This window comes from Thunnus thynnus, chromosome 13 (genome assembly GCF_963924715.1).
Source record: "Thunnus thynnus chromosome 13, fThuThy2.1, whole genome shotgun sequence".
Lineage (NCBI taxonomy): Eukaryota > Metazoa > Chordata > Actinopteri > Scombriformes > Scombridae > Thunnus > Thunnus thynnus.
Genome location: NC_089529.1, coordinates 12,569,400 through 12,588,670, shown reverse-complemented (window position 1 = coordinate 12,588,670; position 19,271 = coordinate 12,569,400). Strand labels below are relative to the sequence as shown.

The 19,271-nt window shown below is 37.6% G+C and overlaps 1 protein-coding gene and 1 long non-coding RNA gene across 8 annotated transcripts in view; one reads left to right on the top strand and one right to left on the bottom strand.

Annotated features, from left to right (window-relative positions):
• Positions 1–19,271, top strand: part of LOC137195557 (ryanodine receptor 1-like) — a 50,173-nt gene that overhangs the window by 23,916 nt on the left and 6,986 nt on the right. For 2 of the 7 annotated variants that reach the window (XM_067608016.1, XM_067608020.1), the window contains 26 exons: positions 59–185; positions 264–375; positions 465–546; positions 638–768; positions 866–1,186; positions 1,277–1,517; positions 1,686–1,773; positions 1,861–1,953; positions 2,249–2,263; positions 4,912–5,082; positions 5,230–5,289; positions 5,410–5,544; positions 6,081–6,193; positions 6,301–6,397; positions 6,483–6,592; positions 6,683–6,734; positions 6,837–6,911; positions 10,127–10,226; positions 10,336–10,415; positions 10,508–10,584; positions 10,698–10,771; positions 11,867–11,884; positions 14,249–14,329; positions 14,440–14,528; positions 14,866–14,994; positions 15,077–15,181. In XM_067608016.1, the coding sequence (XP_067464117.1) occupies positions 59–185; positions 264–375; positions 465–546; positions 638–768; positions 866–1,186; positions 1,277–1,517; positions 1,686–1,773; positions 1,861–1,953; positions 2,249–2,263; positions 4,912–5,082; positions 5,230–5,289; positions 5,410–5,544; positions 6,081–6,193; positions 6,301–6,397; positions 6,483–6,592; positions 6,683–6,734; positions 6,837–6,911; positions 10,127–10,226; positions 10,336–10,415; positions 10,508–10,584; positions 10,698–10,771; positions 11,867–11,884; positions 14,249–14,329; positions 14,440–14,528; positions 14,866–14,994; positions 15,077–15,181 (2,776 nt within the window). The remainder of the gene's footprint in view (positions 1–58; positions 186–263; positions 376–464; positions 547–637; positions 769–865; positions 1,187–1,276; positions 1,518–1,685; positions 1,774–1,860; positions 1,954–2,248; positions 2,264–4,911; positions 5,083–5,229; positions 5,290–5,409; positions 5,545–6,080; positions 6,194–6,300; positions 6,398–6,482; positions 6,593–6,682; positions 6,735–6,836; positions 6,912–10,126; positions 10,227–10,335; positions 10,416–10,507; positions 10,585–10,697; positions 10,772–11,866; positions 11,885–14,248; positions 14,330–14,439; positions 14,529–14,865; positions 14,995–15,076; positions 15,182–19,271) is intronic. The other 5 variants (XM_067608018.1, XM_067608021.1, XM_067608022.1 and 2 more) reach the window with 3 other exon arrangements.
• LOC137195563 (uncharacterized) lies at positions 15,442–19,271 on the bottom strand. Its single transcript, XR_010931138.1, has 2 exons — positions 16,026–19,271; positions 15,442–15,982 (listed from the first exon to the last, which is right to left on the bottom strand). It is a non-coding gene; the product is annotated as an uncharacterized lncRNA (long non-coding RNA).

Sequence of the window (19,271 nt, the reverse complement as noted above, 5' to 3'; positions counted from 1 at the left end):
ATTTTTTGTTTGTTTTGTTTTTGTTTTTCATGATAATCTTTCTTATTGGCTTTATTAGGACAGTAATGAAGTCAGGCCCTGAGATTGTGAAAGCAGGGCTGCGGTCATTCTTTGAGAGTGCCGCTGATGACATAGAGAAGATGGTAGAGAACCTCAAACTGGGCAAAGTATCCAAAGGGAATCAGGTAATAGAAGTACGCGATATTTGACTTGGCCTGACTGTTGCTAATTAATCTGCTAAACACAGCTTCTTTCCTTTAAAGCAAGTGAAAGGTGTGTCCCAGAACATTAACTACACAACCATTGCCCTGCTGCCAGTGCTTACCTCCTTGTTTGATCACATCGCTCAGCACCAGTTTGGAGATGATGTCATCCGTGAGTGCTTTCATATCACTACAACTTCTGATTTTACATGGTGTGTGTTTATTGATTTATCCTAACATTACTCTGTTGCTTGTACACAGTGGATGATCTACAGATGTCATGCTATCGCATTATGTGTAGCATCTACTCACTAGGGACTGTCAAGAATCCACATGTTGAGAGGTAACTTTAGATCTCCATTCTTTAGAATCTGTATAGTAATTCAGAAGTTGATTCTGAGCAGACTTTTTTGGTATTGCTTTTACACTTACAGACAGAGACCAGCTCTTGGAGAGTGTTTGGCTCACCTTGCAGCAGCTATGCCTGTGGCTTATTTAGAGCCTCATCTAAATGAGTTCAACGCTTTCTCTGTCTACACCACAAAGACACCCAGGGAGAGAGCCAGTGAGTGTGTTACCCTCTCCTTAGATTTATTTTCTGTATTACAAAGTCATTGTCCTGAATTTTGTTTCTTTCACCCCTTCTATCATGAATGCCAAAGTCTTGGGTCTTCCCAATGAGGTCCAGGAATTATGTCCAGATATTCCAGAGCTGGATGCTCTGCTAAAGGACATTGGGGACTTGGCAGAGTCAGGGGCTCGCTATACTGAGATGCCTCATGTGATTGAAATCACTTTGCCTATGCTATGTAACTACCTGCCTCGCTGGTGGGAGAGAGGACATGAGAACTCCCCTGAGATGGAGGGCCGACTCTGCACTGAAGTCACCTCAGAACATCTTAATCAGCTGCTGGGCAGTATCATGAAAATTGTAGTCAACAACTTGGGTATAGATGAGGCCTCCTGGATGAAGAGGTTGGCTGGTGAGCAGTGTTTTCAATTATATTAACACAGTGTACGCCCAAGAAGTTTTTTTGTACAAGTGAGATGACACCAGTTGTTTTCTCTCCTAGTGTTCTCACAGCCTATCGTGAGCAGGGCAAAACCAGAAATGCTCAAATCCCACTTTATCCCAACAATGGAGAAGCTGAAGAAGCGCACTTCAAAGGTGGTGGCTGAAGAGGACCATCTGCGGATGGAGGGGAAATCAGAGGGTGATGAGGAGGACGGCACTATACGTGATGAGTTTGCCGTCCTCTGCAGAGACTTGTATGCCCTCTACCCTCTCCTCATTCGCTATGTGGACAACAACAGGTACAATAAAGTTACAAACACCAATGTGTCTTGAATTTTGAACTGTGGACCCTGCCTGGTACTGTCAGAATTGCAACATAATGCAGTTATCTTTTCATAGTTTACATTGTTCATTGGCCAAACTTGTTTTGTCTTTGGGGAGCCTTTAAGTAATTTGTTTGGCTGCAGAGCGAGGTGGCTGACATGCCCAGACCCGGATGCTGAGGAGCTCTTCCGAATGGTTGGAGAGGTCTTCATATTCTGGTCCAAATCTCATGTGAGTATGTGTATTTGGCCTTTGAACGCAGCCATTTGTAGCAACCTATCATTTACTGCATCATTTACTCTTTTCTCTCTACTGTAGAACTTCAAGCGAGAGGAACAGAACTTTGTGGTGATGAATGAGATCAATAACATGTCATTCCTCACCGCTGACAGCAAGAGCAAAATGAGCAAGGTGAGTTGATGAAAGGCAGAGTCAGTGCTGCGGTGCAGCTGGTATAGTCAAAAACCTTTAGGCTCATATTGCTGGCATATTGTGTAAGAACTATACATGTTCTTTTCTCTGTACCTTCATTATATGTCATGAGTTCATTTTGTTTGGGTTTATTGGGCTTAACATAACTAAGCCTGCTATAATTGTTGGAGGTTTGATTTTAATTCGCAATTTGAGAGCGATAGCAGTTTTGTTAACTATATTCTCTTTTTGGCTGTCCCTTGTCCTCTTCTTTTGGTTGCGGCTGGGTTTCCAGGGCGGGGACTCAGAGGTTAGACTTTGTTCCTGCACGACCGCTGTGCTGACCGCATGGCACCTCACTTTGGGGGAGCTTTTCATCAACCTCCCCAGCACACTGGCATAAATGATCCACATACACTCTGACACATACACAAGTTACACACTTGTGCAAACATATACAAAGACATGCACATTCCACTCAGAGAGACATGATCTGACACAGCTAATTCAGTGCCAGTGACAAATATTTTTTCTGTACACACAGCTGTATCTACTTAGTCATGAATACTTTGCAGTCTATTATGAGTGGAACAAAACTCAGTTGAGAATTTGTCATTGCTATAAATATATTATGTTATTTATATTAATAGAATATGAAAATCCTAGCCAGACGGTTCTTCAAAGGAGCAACAGATGGAGTGTGGATCCACTTACACTGTCATTAGTATTGCTATATGCTGATGTACACGTCTCTGCACTTGTGAACTGACCCACAGTCTTAGATCAGAACACTCCGTGTCTTACACAGAAAAACACCAATTCAAGTGCCTTAATCTAGTGCAAAACTACACATAAGAAAAAATTATACACATCGACAAACTGTGATGAATATGCACTATGGAAAGACACTTACACTGTTCTCATAAAGGATCACTGGACAATTGGGCAGGCCCCATCTGCGGGCCACCCCCAGTCCTGCCAGTGTGTGAGGGGGGGAGTCTGGAGGCGCTTGATGAAAGTACTCAGCTGTAGCGTTGGGCTCATGGCACTGGACTTTACACCAAGCCCAAGGTGGCAGTGAGAGCACAGTGCCATCATCCTGTCACTGAGTTTGCCCTTTTTTGATCATAGTTGAGTTGGAGTCTTCTAGTATGTCTTTTGTTTCTTTTCCTTGAAGGTTGGTTGATATGTAGCGTTTTGTAATGCAGCTTTGTGCCACTAGGGGATGATGTTAGTCTTCTCTGTGCTCTTTCTTCTCTCCTCACTGGAAATGCCATGCCACATCATGGTTTAGTTTCCTTTACACTCCCTAGAATCCAAACCCACTAACACATGACTTGATGCTTAACATCACTGAAGCGGGTTTCTGGAGATAATTGTTGGGTTCTCACTTTAAAATGTGCTCAAAATGACCATGGATTTAACCAATACATTAATTCACACTTATCTAAATTATTCCCCAAAATGCTTTTCACCCTGTTTCCTCTAAACTAGTCATCCATAACACACTTGCATCTGGCACTGAATTGAGGAAGTGGCTGATGCGCTGAGTCAGTACCTCTCGCACTGATAGTGGGGGTGTAGGGCATCTGGGGTTGAGTTAATTATACACGTCTGGCAATGACACCCCAACAAACACCTCTGATGATAAGATTAGAGTTAGAGGCAGTAACTGGCCTCTTCTGTCTGTTTTTCCATGTCAGACTCGATGTATGTGTGAATCTAATGTGACTTTGTCTGGTTCCAGGCAATTATTGAACAGACTTACAATGTATTTTACAGTCTATAAAATACATTGTTTTCACAAGGCAAGATAAGAGTCTTCAACACCATAAAACAGACTTCTTAATGTTCTGAAGTTTAGTAGACCATATCAGGTGCTTCTAATTATTTAGAATAATTTATATATTGTAAGCTCTCGCATAAATTTGCACATCTAGGGAGACTCCAGAAAGATCAGATAACAGAAGACCTGAATTATACAGAAACAGGACAGGAGTGCAGGAGGCGAGCACAGGGACAAATCCTAGTTTGCTTTAGATGTGTGCTTTTAACAGCCTGCAACTAACACATCTAACTTCAATTAAACTTTTAATTTCAAGAGTTTTGTTCTGTAACATCATCTAACATCTTAATCTTTCACCAGGGGCTGCTGTTGTTACAAAATGTAATCAACAAGTAGAGAAAAACATATGAGATTGTTTCGATTATTCATCTTGTTCGTGAATGCTGAATTGGTTGTCACTTGAATGGGATATGTTTTCTGTCGCATGTTTTGTAAAAGCAATTTCACGGATTTAGTTCCTTATAAGACCCACTCCTTCCAGCTTCCCGTTCCCAAAGCCAGTTATATCCCCACTTTGCCCCCACATTTTCACTATACCCTCTACTTACCAGTCTGAGCTCAGAGAAATATGATATTTTTGTATTTGGGAAATCACAGGAATTTCAAATTCAGGCACTTTCTTTTTATTTTCATGTTGTGACAGTAACATGTTTAATAAGAGTCCCTTAGTGAAAGTAGGTGGATATTTCTACATGGAGGGATCTGCTGTTATTACGTAATAACAGCTTACAGCACTGTGTATTGCTGAATCATCACTAAAAGGTAGGATGGTATACAAAAGGAAAATATGTGATCAGTAGGAGCAACACAAGCAATCAGGTTTGTCAAGAATTGTAATGAACGCTGAACATGTTGACAAACTTATTTTATATTTTCTTTGTGTGATGGATATACTGTACATAGAGTCAGTTGCAATTTTTTTTCTATAGTGGTGTTGCAGTAATTTCTGGCATTTTGGGATAGATGGATAATTAGTAATAAGGGCTTATATCCATGAAAGTAACTGTCATGTATATAATCAGGGCTGCAATGTATTTGATACAGAGCAGTGTTAACTCTGGCGTTTTATGAGATACTGTGAATGCTTTTTGGTTCATTGTCCCTTTTCTCAGGGTGGCGGCTCAGATACCGAACGTACCAAGAAGAAGAGAAGGGGAGATCGTTACTCTGTGCAGACTTCACTTATTGTGGCTGCCTTGAAAAAGATGCTCCCCATAGGCCTCAACATGTGCTCTCCCGCCGATCAGGAGCTAATCAACTTGGCCAAGATCCGATACTCTTTGGTAATGTTTTTCTGACTAATGAAATAGATTACGATAAACAGTTGTTGTCTGATTTGTAAAATACTGTTATACAGTGACCAAAAATGAACAACCCAAACCATTCTGCACAGGACTGATTGATAAAAGTTTTTTTTATTTACCTTACAGAGAGACACTGATGAAGAAGTAAGAGAGTTCCTTCAGAACAACCTTCATCTTCAGGGAAAGGTATTATTCCATTCTGATAGACCAACACTATAGTATTTATGTCCTAGGAATTGGATTTTGATGATAGATAATCAGTCCAGATACATTTCATAAAGTTCTGTGTCCCTGTGCCGTGGAAAGGTGGACAATCCATCCATGCGCTGGCAGATGGCCCTGTACAAGATAATGGCAGGCAAGGCCGAAGATGCTGACGCACCAGTGAAAGTTGTTAAGAGAGTGCAGGAGGTTTCTGCTGTCCTTTACCACCTTGAAGTGGTGAGCAAATATCCTCAATTTAACTTATAAGCAACACACTCACTTTAGTAATTGCAGGCTGTTTCTCCAGCATAAAGTTTAAGGAATGAAAAATTAGATTCTAATGGAATAATTGTGTAAATATTATTTGAATGAACATTGTACTATTTGTGTGTATGTAAAAATGATGAATAAATATTTTTGAGTTTGTTGTAAGGGGTATATGTAGCAGGTATGTGAAAGAAAAGTAAGAATATGCTGCTGTACAAGCTCACTAAAAATACAGCAATAAGTACCTACTATTTTATAGAGAAATACTAGTAATTATTTGGGTCTAACAGCAAATCAAAACAGCAAATCAGAAGCTAAAAACTTCCTGAAAGTTTAACTACAAGTTAGTACCCAAGAGTTCAAAATACTCAAAATATAGACTCATTTGCTGCAAATGTTGGAGGGAAATAAGTTTAATATTAACAACAATGGCTTAAAAGTGTTTTAAAGGTTTCCTTCTGTACATAAAGAGTTAAGATTGGAACTGTTCACTTTCTGTTATACAGACAGAGCACCCGTTTAAATCCAAGAAGATGGTGTGGCACAAACTGTTGTCCAAGCAGAGACGCAGGGCTGTGGTCGCTTGCTTTAGGATGACACCACTTTACAACATTCCACGGTGAGAAAGCTAAATCTGTGTCAAGACTGTTCGCAAAATAACTATACCAGATGTACAAAAATGCTAAGACAAGCTGTTATTTTGTTTTGTTTTTAACAACATTGCAGGCACAGAGCTTCAAACATGTTCCTTGAGGGATACAAACGCAACTGGCTTTACACTGAGGGTTACTCATTTGAGGACAGGATGATAGATGACTTGTCCGTGAGTGTCATCTAACATCTTATTTTCATCAGGGAAGTACCTTTTCTGTACTGTTACTCATCCTCCCTCTCTGTATGTATTGCAGAAAGCCATGGAGCAAGAGGAAGGAGATGAAGAGGAGGAGAAAGAAACTAAGCCAGATCCTCTCCACCAGCTTATTCTGCATTTCAGTCGTACTGCTCTAACAGAAAAGAGGTTTGATAAATCCTCACTTTTACAGTAACAATGAAATGCATGAAATGTTATTCCTAGTTCACCAATTGTCTTCTTTGGTCCCCGTTACAGTAAACTTGACACAGATCATCTTTATATGGCATATGCAGATATTATGGCAAAGGTGAGTCCTTGCAGAGGGTTTTGGATATGAGGTTTGAAGTGGTGCCAAATATGATATGAAATACTCATGTTTCTTCTTTTCTTGTCCTCTGCATTTTTTTAGAGTTGCCATATTGGTGAGGAAGAAGAAGGGGGAGAGGAAATGGTGGAAAATGCTGAGGATGAGATGTCCTTTGAGGTGCGACAGTCAGAACTGGTAATGGGCGGCCAGGGGGCTGGGGACCAGGAACACAGTGGAGCGGTAGCTCTCAACGCATTGAGTGACCTCATCATCGGAACATTACTTCACAACCATATTTCTCTCTCTGTCTTCGCTATGTCTAATTACCTCTGTCTGTTCTGTATGTCCTCTATGTCTTCTGTCTGTTTGTATGTTGTGCTTCATTCATTGTGATGTTGCTCTATTTGGAAATATGACAAAGCCCCAACCCAGATGTTTTTTACTGCCTATTATGTGTACCCTCAAATTTTCAAATTACACTATAACTCCAAGGACAAAAACATATTGTTCTCTATTATTATTCCTTAAATCTGGATTGGGTCTTATTATTTTACATATAACTAATGTAAATTTAACAACAATAATAATAATAATCATACTAATGGTGTATATATACAGTATATACATATATCAATTATCAGTTCAGCTTGATGGACAGTATAAACCAATTAGGGTGAAGTTTTGAAAATCAATGAGTAAGCATACAGCCTATTACACTGTCCATTACAGGAGGTACTTCCATTCCAAACTAGCCTCTAGTTTTACTCTGTACAGCTCATAGAAAGGGAGTGTACGAGGCTTTTTATATACTTTATGGCTTACTTTGAAAGACAACACCAGCTGCCACTGTGTAGGCCTTTACTACATTCCTTGTCTCAAGTTTATGAGTCTCAGACACTGTACTCATTGATATACTTATAGGGCTGGCTTTACTGTTAGGAGCAACTGGAGATGAACTGTTAAAGACCCCAGTTAGAATTTTGTTGGTTAGACCAGAAACACTTTTTGTGCTTTGTCAAAATGTATTGTTGCTTTAAACAACTAAAAAATATTTATAAATTCAAAAATGCCTTCAAATGCCTTTTGCTTATATCAAACTGGGGAGTCGGACATGCTGAAAGGCCTGCAGAAGATATTGAAAGTGTTATTTAAGGCAAATTCAAATCTCTACTGGAAATGATTATGAATGTGATTTAACACAAACTAGTGATGTCATTCCTCCCAGTTTATATAGCTGTCCCATTTGTCTCTCTCTCTCTGTCTCTTTCTCCATCCCTCCATGTAATCCCTCTCACCTTCATAACACCAGTCTTTACTAAGTGAATGCTACTAATCAGTGTCCCTTTCCCCACTCACATAGCTTACTGACAGACTACAGTGAAAGCCAGTGTAGAACATGCAATTTTAAAAGCTATATATTCATACACATAGTCATGGTTTTAATAGTTAATTCACATACCCCATATAGTGCATAGTTCATAATCAGGTTTCATTAGATAGTCAGGGACTGCAGGGTAAGTTTGAGGTCCAACTGCACAACACATAGTGGGTAAACCATGGTCAGGCATATGTGGGTGGGGGGGTGGTTTTGGGTGGGAGGGAGGGAAGCGGGGGAGGGTGGGTGGTGTTAAGGGTGAGGACGGGGGATGCTACAAGTTGATTTGTGATGTGGCTGAACAGAGGAATGTCAGTTTGTCCTCTGAATTCAGAGATATTCATTTAATTGCCATTTTCTTTCTATAAATGGTGTTTCATTCCCAGTTGGCTGTATACAATAAACACAAAATGGTGCATTAGCACAAATAGAGATTAAAGGCCATGTAGAGACAGAGCAATGTTTTCATTTTTCTGTTTTGCTTGAATATTTCAAACCATTTCTTCCAGCAAATTCACACTACTATGAAATGGCAAAGAAATATCTCTGATACAGAGGGACTGCAGCTTTTGTCCAGACTGTCTTTACTGCAGCAGCTCTGCAAGACAAGACAGTTTGGACAAAAGCTATAAGCTGTATAGCTGCAATGTGAAGCCATTGAGGTTGTTTCCTGTAGTCTAACGCTTGCTCCAGCCAGCAAACGTGAAGAAGTAGTGTACCAACTCCATGACTAATAAAGTGGGATGAAAGAATGTGTGCAAGAGTCAGTGGACAGTAACACCTCATAATGTTAATTCTTATAAAATTAGTATTACTGTACAGAAAAGAAATTAAAGGGGATCTATTATGCTTTTCCTTATTTTCTGTCATATATATATATATGATGTTACAATGTTGGATCTTCATATTAAACATGGCCAAAGTTTCAAATAATTAGGTAAGCATATGTAAAAGTCATCCCTGTGACCAGAAAACTCAGGCCTCAGACTGCTCTGAATGTTCAGTTTCCAAAATTTTTTTCTACTTTCGAGACGAGCTGACATCAACTCGTGACAGCTTTCTGTATATGGTCATTTGCTCCAGGCACAGCACGCACCACACCGTGCGGGGAGATACTACATCGTCATTTGGCGACGGCAGAATAACATTTTACTGGCTATGTTACCTTTGTTATTTCCCACATGTAACTTACACTGTTATGCCACACAATAAGCAGGTAATGAGCATAATATTTACCAAACAGAGACATCCTACTGTAGTCTTTGTTGCTGCAGATTGCTATCCACTATCATATTCCGGATCGGATTTGGGCTCGAACATGTACGGATGGATTTGAGAAGTTGACATTTGGATTATGGAAGGAAAAAAAAAATTGAAATCCTGCCACAATAGTTTTTTTTGTGTTTCCTGCTGTGATGCAGCTTCTTGAAGCAAACCAATCAGAACAGAGCGGGCTCATCGGGAGAGGGGCGGATGAGCAGGAGCTAAAGCGACTTGTTTCAGACGGAGGCTGAACTGACGGGCAGCATACAGGGCCAGTATAAGATAAATAAGGATTTTTTTGAACTGTGAATCATGCAAAGCTACACTAGTGGAGTCCCACATTAAAAATATAGAGCTGGAAAATAGCATAATAGGTCCCCTTTAACAATGATTGAATGTGATATAACATTTTTATATGAATCAAAAAGATGTGATATTGATCTCATTAATATATAATCATTGATGATACATATTGTTACAGTTATGGACTATTTGATTAAAGACTGGTAAGTTGATTAGACAGTAATAAGGTGAAACGTGTAGGGACTTGAGTGAAAGGAGAGTGAATGTGAATTGCAATCATGAATATAAATGGATAGAATGGACTTTGTATTTTTATTTAAACACCTGGGGTATTGAAGACTGCCATTGAATGTTTTATCAGATATCTGACCTGAAAATGTCCATTCTGTCTATTTAAATTCTCTGTGTGAAATATAACTGTGGCAAATACTAATATTGGTGTCTGCCACAGGAAAAAGAAATGGAGAAACAGAGACTCCTGTACCAGCAGTCCAGACTTCATAATCGTGGTACTGCAGAGATGGTCCTGCAAATGATCAGTGCCTGCAAAGGTAGTTTTTGCTCCTTATCTTCTGTCAACACTTTCAGCATGTAAACCTGCCTGCACTATGATGGAGTTTTTCCCCTTGAAAACTTTTTGAATGTGCTTTTTCCCTGTAGGCGACACTGGCCCAATGGTGTCTACAACCCTCAAGTTGGGTATCTCTATTCTTAATGGTGGAAACAGTGAGGTTCAGCAGGTATGTCCTCTGAAAACAAACCCTTTAGATTATGTACTTTATGCCAAAAGGATCACTCTTTATATGGTTACCCCCTTTTTTTCCTTTGGCAGAAAATGTTGGAGTACTTGAAGGATAAAAAGGACGTCGGTTTCTTTTTGAGTGTGCAAACATTGATGCAAACATGCTGGTCAGTTTTCAGTCAATTAACACATTTTTTTTAACAAACCTTTGAAAAGTTTAGATGTATTCATTCGAACAATGTTCAGATTAGATCTAAATATGGGTTCATGTTCTCCACAGTGTCCTGGATCTGAATGCTTTTGAGAGGCAGAACAAGGCAGAGGGTCTGGGCATGGTTACGGAGGAGGGCACTAGTAAGTCTCCATACTCTTTTTTTCAGCATCACTTTCTCAGAGCTAATAAACCCTTATGTAATATCATCTGCATTGTTTAAAGGTGCAGATTACAGTGTTGAATCTACCTCACCCATCACATTACACATTACAAGTGTAGATGGTGCACATTTTGTCTGAGTAAAAAATGAATGTACACTGCTTTTGCTATTCCTCATATGCCATATTTGCAACACATATGAAAGGTCTTCAGAAATGATAAATCAATTACTCACATATATAGTCATTCATTGTACATCAGTTTTCAACTCAGCAACACATACAATGACAAGAGCGCTCCAGTACATAACACTGCTAAGTCTAAATAGCCTCATGCAACCATTTTGCATCTGTAATGATGACCTATAAAAAACAATGTTAATCATTTTTTCACATAAGATTTTGTGCCCAGCACAAGCATACCAAAATAAATCAATAAATCTGCGTGTCTTCACTTGACTTGAGTATTGTATGTGTCCAAAACAAACGTAACGGTAAGTAATGTAAGTACATTCTTTGGATTGTAGATTTAGAGACAATTACATATATATATATATGCTGAGCAACATCATATTCCATTATATTCCATATATTTGCCTCATCATCATTAACATAGAATCAGTGAAATCAGTCAAAACAAGCCATGAATTAATAATAAAAGACATTCTGAGCATCTATTAATTCATCTTCCTCTAAATGTTTTCCATCTGTGCCATTTACTGTACAAAATTTAATTTAATTGAATGATTAGTTTCCTAACCTAAAATATTATTAACACTAGGATAGGATGGTTCAATTTTAGTATTTTAAATTTAACTTAAATTAGTTCAATGTTTTGTTTCTTAGTATGTCTGGTAGTTTGACTTGTTGATTGTTCTTCACCTACTGTTTTGACAACTTTTGTCATCTAATTCTAGAAGTTCATTTGAAATTCTACCTGAATGAATTTGCCATGGAATGTTGTTAATCTCCCCCTCCTCATCTCTTAGTCCTCTACTGTTGTCAACACACTGATCCTCTCTCCCTTCCCCACGATCACTGCCACCTCTCCCTTGTCCCTCCTTTCATGGTCCTCAGACTTGAACCTAGATCGGGGTAAATCATGTTTCTGTCCATCTGCCTCTCTGTTCTCTGATTCCTCGTTCTCTCCCCTGCCCCTCTTGCTCTCTCTTCTATTTCTAACACTAAAATTCCACCAAGAGAGGATTGGATGCCTCTGTCCATCTTTCATGTTCATAGCTCACACCACTCCTCACATTTCCTAGTCATATCAAAAGGCAATGGATGGAATCTGGTCCTCTCTGCTTATAAAACTACGTACTAAAGCTGTGGGTGAAACATTTGTCATGAACAGTGATGGACTTTATCATTTGAAAACCTTAATAACTTCTTGCACATTTTCGGTCATGTCATTTGTAGTGAGGCTGTTCTTATTTTGAAATATGGTTACAGAGATTGTTCAGTCAATCTTAAAGGTAGAGTCAGCGATTCATGCTCATGCACAGGACGGGGAGGTCATCAGAGCAGCTGTCTGTGTGAGGACACGACAGTCTCCCGTCTCAAGCATCCGTTGAATGGTGGCAGAGGGCTGGCGAACTAGAGAGAGAGAGGCCGTGGCCAATTCACATAGAAAGCGTTTTCTCACTGAACAGATATGCTTCCATTTTATTAAATGTATCAATCCACACTGAATCCAGGAAATTCTCACCCTGTGTTTTTTTTACGCTGCAAGTCTGTTTCTGTCACATTTAGTGAAGTGTAATCTGAGCAGGCAGCTGTTTAAATCACACAATTATCCCGCTGTATATGTGTTTTGAACTTATTGACCGAATCAATTAATCAATAAATACAAACACTGTTGATTTCTTCCCGTGGAGCCAACATGCAAACTATTTTGGTTCAGTAAATTTCTGCTGACAGTCAGCCTGGTGAAGGCAGTTTGTCCAGCTGCTGTCCTCTCAGCTCTCCAGGAGCTGCAGCTGACAGACAGCTGCTTCTGTGGACGCTGAACGCAGGTCGAGTGAGAAGTGGGGAGGCCGCAGACAGGCGGAGGGTATGGATGGACTGTTGTGCTCATATGAGATGATTTTATTTTTTTTCCGCTCGTGATAAAGCGTGAGAAGAACAGATGTGACGCTACAGCTGACACATCGCTCTGGATTCCGCTATATTTCTCTTTTGGTCGTTGTCTTGGCAATGCGCGTCCGTGAACTTTGGGGGCGGAGCTTCTGAAGGAGGACGAAGGGAGGGGTGTATTTGTTTGGGTGTTTAGTTCAAATATCAACAATCTTTCTCCGGAATGACTGACTCTACCTTTAATAACTAACTAATACCTAAGAGTTGGCACACCCAAATCAGAAAATTATTTTTATTACTGTTTTAACACAAAGAATAATCTGATAAATTTGAGTATATCAACTCTTGAATTTAATTTCTTAAATTTTAAGAATTAAACAGTCTCATGGCACATCCAAGTGCAATTCTGTTGGAAATTATTAGCTGAACTCTTCTTAAACTGTAATTTTGATGTATGACTAAAGAATGTGCGTCCCTCTCTCAAATACATTATATCATGCACTGGATTCCCTTTAGTATTTTGATGGACAATGCCCAAATCTCTCTGACATTTAACTCTTGTGTATAATAGCAAACTTGATGTTGTGATGTGTTGCATGATTCTGTGTCTGTGTGTGTGTGTGTGTGTGTGTGTGTGACCAGTGGTGGACTGGGATTTAAAATGGCAACAAATAAATGAATTAATATTGGACATATACAGTAGCCTGTTTTTATAGAAAATTTAAAATGCTTCTGTGAGTTTACTGTATATATAAGATTATGAACACACTTATAAAAAATCTTGCTTTTCCCTTTATTTAGTCCCTTTTTAAAATGTTTATACATACTTTAAAAAGTAAAACATGTAAAATCAGCACACCAGTAAAACTCTAGATGACCAGTTCACCACTGAGTACTCCAATGTTTTAACTTTAATACTGTCTGTATAACAATACATTATGATTATCTGTGTATTTACGTGTTGTTCATATGAATGTATGTCTGATATGTTACTGTGTTCATTTGTCCCTGCAACTTGTTTTTACGTTAACTAAATGCATGTGATGCCTCCTGTATGTTGTTTGACATTTGATTGTGTGTCAGACCATTGCACAGTCATTACTATTTCATTTATCAAGTCCTATTTATACTATTTAGTGTGACTCATTCTTTAATTTTTATTTTAAAAAAAACAAAACACTTGATCAGTGGTGGTTATTGTGTCTGATACTGAAATCCATTGAGGAAGATGGTAAGTTAAGAAATTAATCTTTATTTTACTGTCATCACACTGCTTTAAAATGTTTCAGTAGTACCAGAAAGCTTTTTACTGTTGTGTGTAGTATGATGTCAACCTGATTTTAGGATGTAATTTAAAGCTTTGATTTGTTTTATTTTCTTTAGATGAGAAAGTCATGGCAGACGACGAGTTTACCTGTGACCTCTTCCGTTTCTTGCAATTGCTTTGCGAGGGTCACAATAACGGTGAGAATGATTCATAGTTCCAATGAGAGTCAATTTTAATTCAAACCAAATTATACACTTCATCGCATTGCAAATGTTATTTAACTAAAATTATCTCTGTTTTGCTGCAGATTTTCAGAACTACTTGCGGACGCAGACAGGCAGCACGACTACCATCAACATCATCATCTGTACGGTAGATTACCTCCTCCGACTGCAGGTAAAGATTCAAAAATAAAGTTTGAAAGTCCATAATGTGAGTAATATTGGTGCGAAACTAGATGGGTAACTGGATGTGCTATTGAACATGTGGCTGGTTGGGTTTGCTGTACAACTTTGCCTTCAATCATGGATTTTTAGTCCCAAAAGACTTTATTTGGTAGCTCAGATAATCAAGAAAGTCAGATGATCAGGACACAGTAAGTACCTTGTCTGCAGTATTTTAAAATGAATAATAAGGAAAAAAATCCCTTTATCCTGATGAAAAATATTTTTTTACACAAACATATTTTTATGGTATAGGAATACTCTGCTCACACCTATTTTTTCCTGTCAAGGAGTCTATCAGTGATTTCTACTGGTATTACTCCGGCAAAGACATCATCGATGAACCAGGCAAGAAGAATTTCTCCAAAGCCATGACAGTGGCAAAACAGATTTTCAACAGTCTGACTGAATACATTCAGGTAAACAATCAAATCAAACATGAGGCCTTTACATGATCTGATTTTTTTGTTCATGTGTGTAATTGGCAGCCTCTCTCCTTAGGGCCCCTGCACAGGCAACCAGCAGTCCCTGGCCCACAGCAGGCTGTGGGATGCTATTGTTGGCTTCCTTCATGTCTTTGCCCACATGATGATGAAGCTAGCACAGGTACGCACATACTGCATGTGTTCTTGGGCTGAGCTCCCTGACCTATAATTAATGATCAATATGGACAGAGTAAACCAGTTATACAACTTTCATCTCAGGGCATACTTTATTTTCAGAGGCCATGATTTATAGAAATCAATGGTAGACATGAAAGGCATGATGTTCTTGAGAGCGAAGTGGTACCCCTGAAGTAGAATGTTAACATGAGATGAAACAGCATTTTCTGTTTTGGCTTGCTGTAATTGTCATGAAGAGTTAAGGTGCATTCTGTTAGTGGAAGGTCACAAAATCAACATTTAACATCCATCAGTATAGACCACACAACAGCTCTTTACATGTGCATGGAAAAAAATCTATGTTGTCACAAGCCCAATAGTAGATGTGCTTGTAAACTTTTGTTCAATATGTGGCCAGCAAACACTGTATACATTACTCTACTGCCTGAAAATTACATGTAGAGAGCAAAGTCAATTTGGATTTCTTGGTTCTAGAAGTATTTCCACCATTTATCTGTATGACTGTTTTTTAAAGTGATACCACACATTCACATTAATTCTGAATATAGATCTTTTTCACAAAAGACATTTTGACATGTCACAATAGGAAAAGCACAAGTGAAAAATAGAAAAAATCAATAATGGCTGAATTCATGTATCTGCTTCAGTTTCAGGGTACTGGTATTGTGCATGCAGGCTCACTGTCAAACTGTCATGGCTGACTGAGACACTTGAATATACAGAGCCATCATTAATGTTACTATAACACCTGTGCTTTTCCCGCTATGACAAGTCAAAATGTCTGCTCTGAAAAAGGCCTATAATATATATTTAATCTACTGTAATACAATCTATTAAATAGGTTTTCCATCCAGTTCTATACTGTTTACTGTTTGTGAATTTTATGAAAATGTGATTAAATATGAAAGTGCAAAATGCACATTAAAGTGTGGTACCACGTTGATTGCTTTATGGCTACAAATGAACGGTTGAAATACTTTCAAGGAAATCTCAGGACTTTTTCACTCTATTCAGTGCAGTAGTCCTCTGTAGATGACAGAGGCTAATGGCATACCTTTATTATTAGCACATACCTGTATTTTGCATGCATAACCCTTTAATCATACATCAATCATATATACAATCATTACAATTTAGAGACGAGCCATACTTCCTCCTTAAGTCCTCAGCCAAGACATATACACACATACACATCCAGTATATGACTAACATATATGATGCACCTAACACAAAATTATTTTGCTCCTTCCTTCTTAACCTGATATTCCCACAATTATCAGTTTCGCAATCATAATATTTGAGATATTATGGTACACCAGTGAACAGGAGATATTTTAAATGTGTAATTCCAAAATGAAAACTTTAATAGTGCAGTATGAGCAATATGTGATGAACTGTTGTTTGAATCAAATAATTGTTATAGTGAAAGAATATACTAGCCCAAACGTTAATGTCTCACTGTAGAAAGAAAAGAAAATATTTGTCATGCACAAGAGTATTTGAAAATGTTTTTAATTGCTCAAAACTGAATAATTTATTGATTATTTAAACTGTCTTCCACATGTTCAATGCAGGGTAAAGTATGTATCCATTTTATTTATCTATTGATGTGATATTGTGTTTACTAGTTTGTTATTTATGCAATGTTGGTTTCCCTTATCAGGTTGTTTTACGTTCACCTGCTTTTAAAAAAGAAGTATCGATACTGAATTTGAAATTGCTTAAATTGGGGGAAATGTTTGCATATGACTCAGTGAGTGCTTGTTATGTTTTATGCTGAGACTAATCTCTTTCCAAACAAAAATTAGCACAGGGTAGAAGGTAGAATTTGATCAAATACAAACTCAGAAGTATGATATTTATATTTTATTATTATGATGATTTTTATATATTTGTATATATTTATAATATTTGTCTTATTAAAAGTTTTAAAAGCTGTCTTTTGGAATAACTACATAAGGATTATTTTTGCATTAAGTGAAATTTTTTTGCAACAGTGGAAAAACACTTAAAATTTAAATTAAATTTGTATCCTTGTCGCAGGTCACCACACCTAAGATCTGTTTTAATATATTTTGTGAATTATTTTTTCCCCTGAAGCTAGTCCTTTTTTGTTGTTGTTTTCATTTTTTTCAAAATAACCTCCCTTGTTTTACCAATAGTATATTTAATGGCGTTTTAAGGAGTTCACCATTTTTTAAAAAGCAGGTAAACATTTAATTGTGTCTCACAAATCAGACAAAAATAGGAAAATAATGTTTTCTATATTTCTGTAGTTATACATTAAACTGCAAAGCACAACAAATAAGTGTATAATCTGTGTGCACATGTCAAAAATGTCAAAAAAACACACAAAACAGATCCTGAGTGAATGCTTGTATGAAGGTATGATCACAAAGTTACAAAATGGATCGCTATCAGCTCAATGTCACTTTTTCTTAACACATAAAATCAAGAATATTACAATTAATAACAAACATGTTTTTATACAGACTTTTCTGAATGAATGGATTTATAACAAAGAAGCAGGTGACTACAAAACTTCCTGAGAAAGGGATTGACATTTAACCTCCACTGTTGGGAGTATACATTTTAATATGAAATTATTTTGTGTTGGAATATACATTTTAATGTGACACCCACTCTGTGTTTAACAGGGGTTACACTTCTGTTGCCATTTTCATTCACTAATAATTAACCTGAAGGAAAATGCTTTTTATTTGTGGTGTGTCTTTGTGCCTTCTGTGTTGCTTTGGCTATAACACTATTTGAGCATCAACATAATATTAGTGTATGTGATATGTTAGCATTTATTTCATGGAATTACCTTCATCTTCAGACTGAAATTCTATTATTGTGACTGCAATTCATGACATGTTTACGATGAGGCTATTTAATTATGTGATATGTCCAAATACAAACCAAACAGGGAAAACAAGGTCAGTCCATGTTTCGATTTTTGAGAATTTAGTTCCTTTAGTATCCTTAGTTGCTCAGGCTCTACCATATAGATATTTTTTCACTGTGGACATTTTATTAAAAGTATTCAACAAAAAATGTTGTTTGAGATATAAAGTTTTAAATGTATTTTATAACATTTGTTAATCTATCACATTGGATATAATCTCCCTGAAATTATAAAATAGCTCTTTCACAGAATAATTCAAAAATACATTTACATGTCAGCAGCGGCAAGCATTTGAAGCCAAAGTTTAACAAGCGAGAAGAAGTATATTTGTGGCCAGACTAAGCAGACACCAAATTTGAATGGGTACAGTCTGGACGTAAATGTAAAATGCTTTGTGTGATCGCATACTACATGTAAGATCTAGCACTTATAAGGTCACTAATGCCACTTCTATGTATGCTCTTGCAGACAGTAATTTTAAGTCAATCCAAACACTATATTGGCTGATTTTACAAATTAGTTCTTGTTTCTCTGGATGAAGTGAAAATGAATACTGAAATAACAGGTGGTGTATGAAAACCTTTAGACTTATTCACTGTGCAGGTGGGGACATCAGTGGTATAGATCGAACCTTTATTGATAGATTGCTACATGCCAACACGTTGGTGCTGTGTCACAAAAGCTTCAACTATTAAATCTAATGCTCACTGACATTCAGTTTTAATCAGTATTCACACACTGTAGGAACAGCTGACACTAAACTTGTGTTTACATTTTACAACAGACGTGTTGAAACCAGAATTTGCATAAAGTTGGAGGAGATTGGTTAAGTTTACATTTATCCTGGACCGCTTTTTTTGCCTATGTTTTGACAAATTCTTTGAGCATGAGGGGTTGGTTACTTAACTTCTTTTTGCAGCACCCTCTTTGTTGTGAATGTGAGTGTACTGAACACATGGTATCTTAAACGTACACCTCATATAACAAGTATTACTATATGTTAAAATAATTCTGTGTGATAACTGTGGACTGTTGACACTTTTCACTTGTGTTTTCTACATCACCAATGATCACTGCATCTCTATAAATCTACATGAACCCCATATATTTAAAAATGATATGAATCTATTGTCATTACTGTAAGTTTTTGTGCATCTTTTTATGG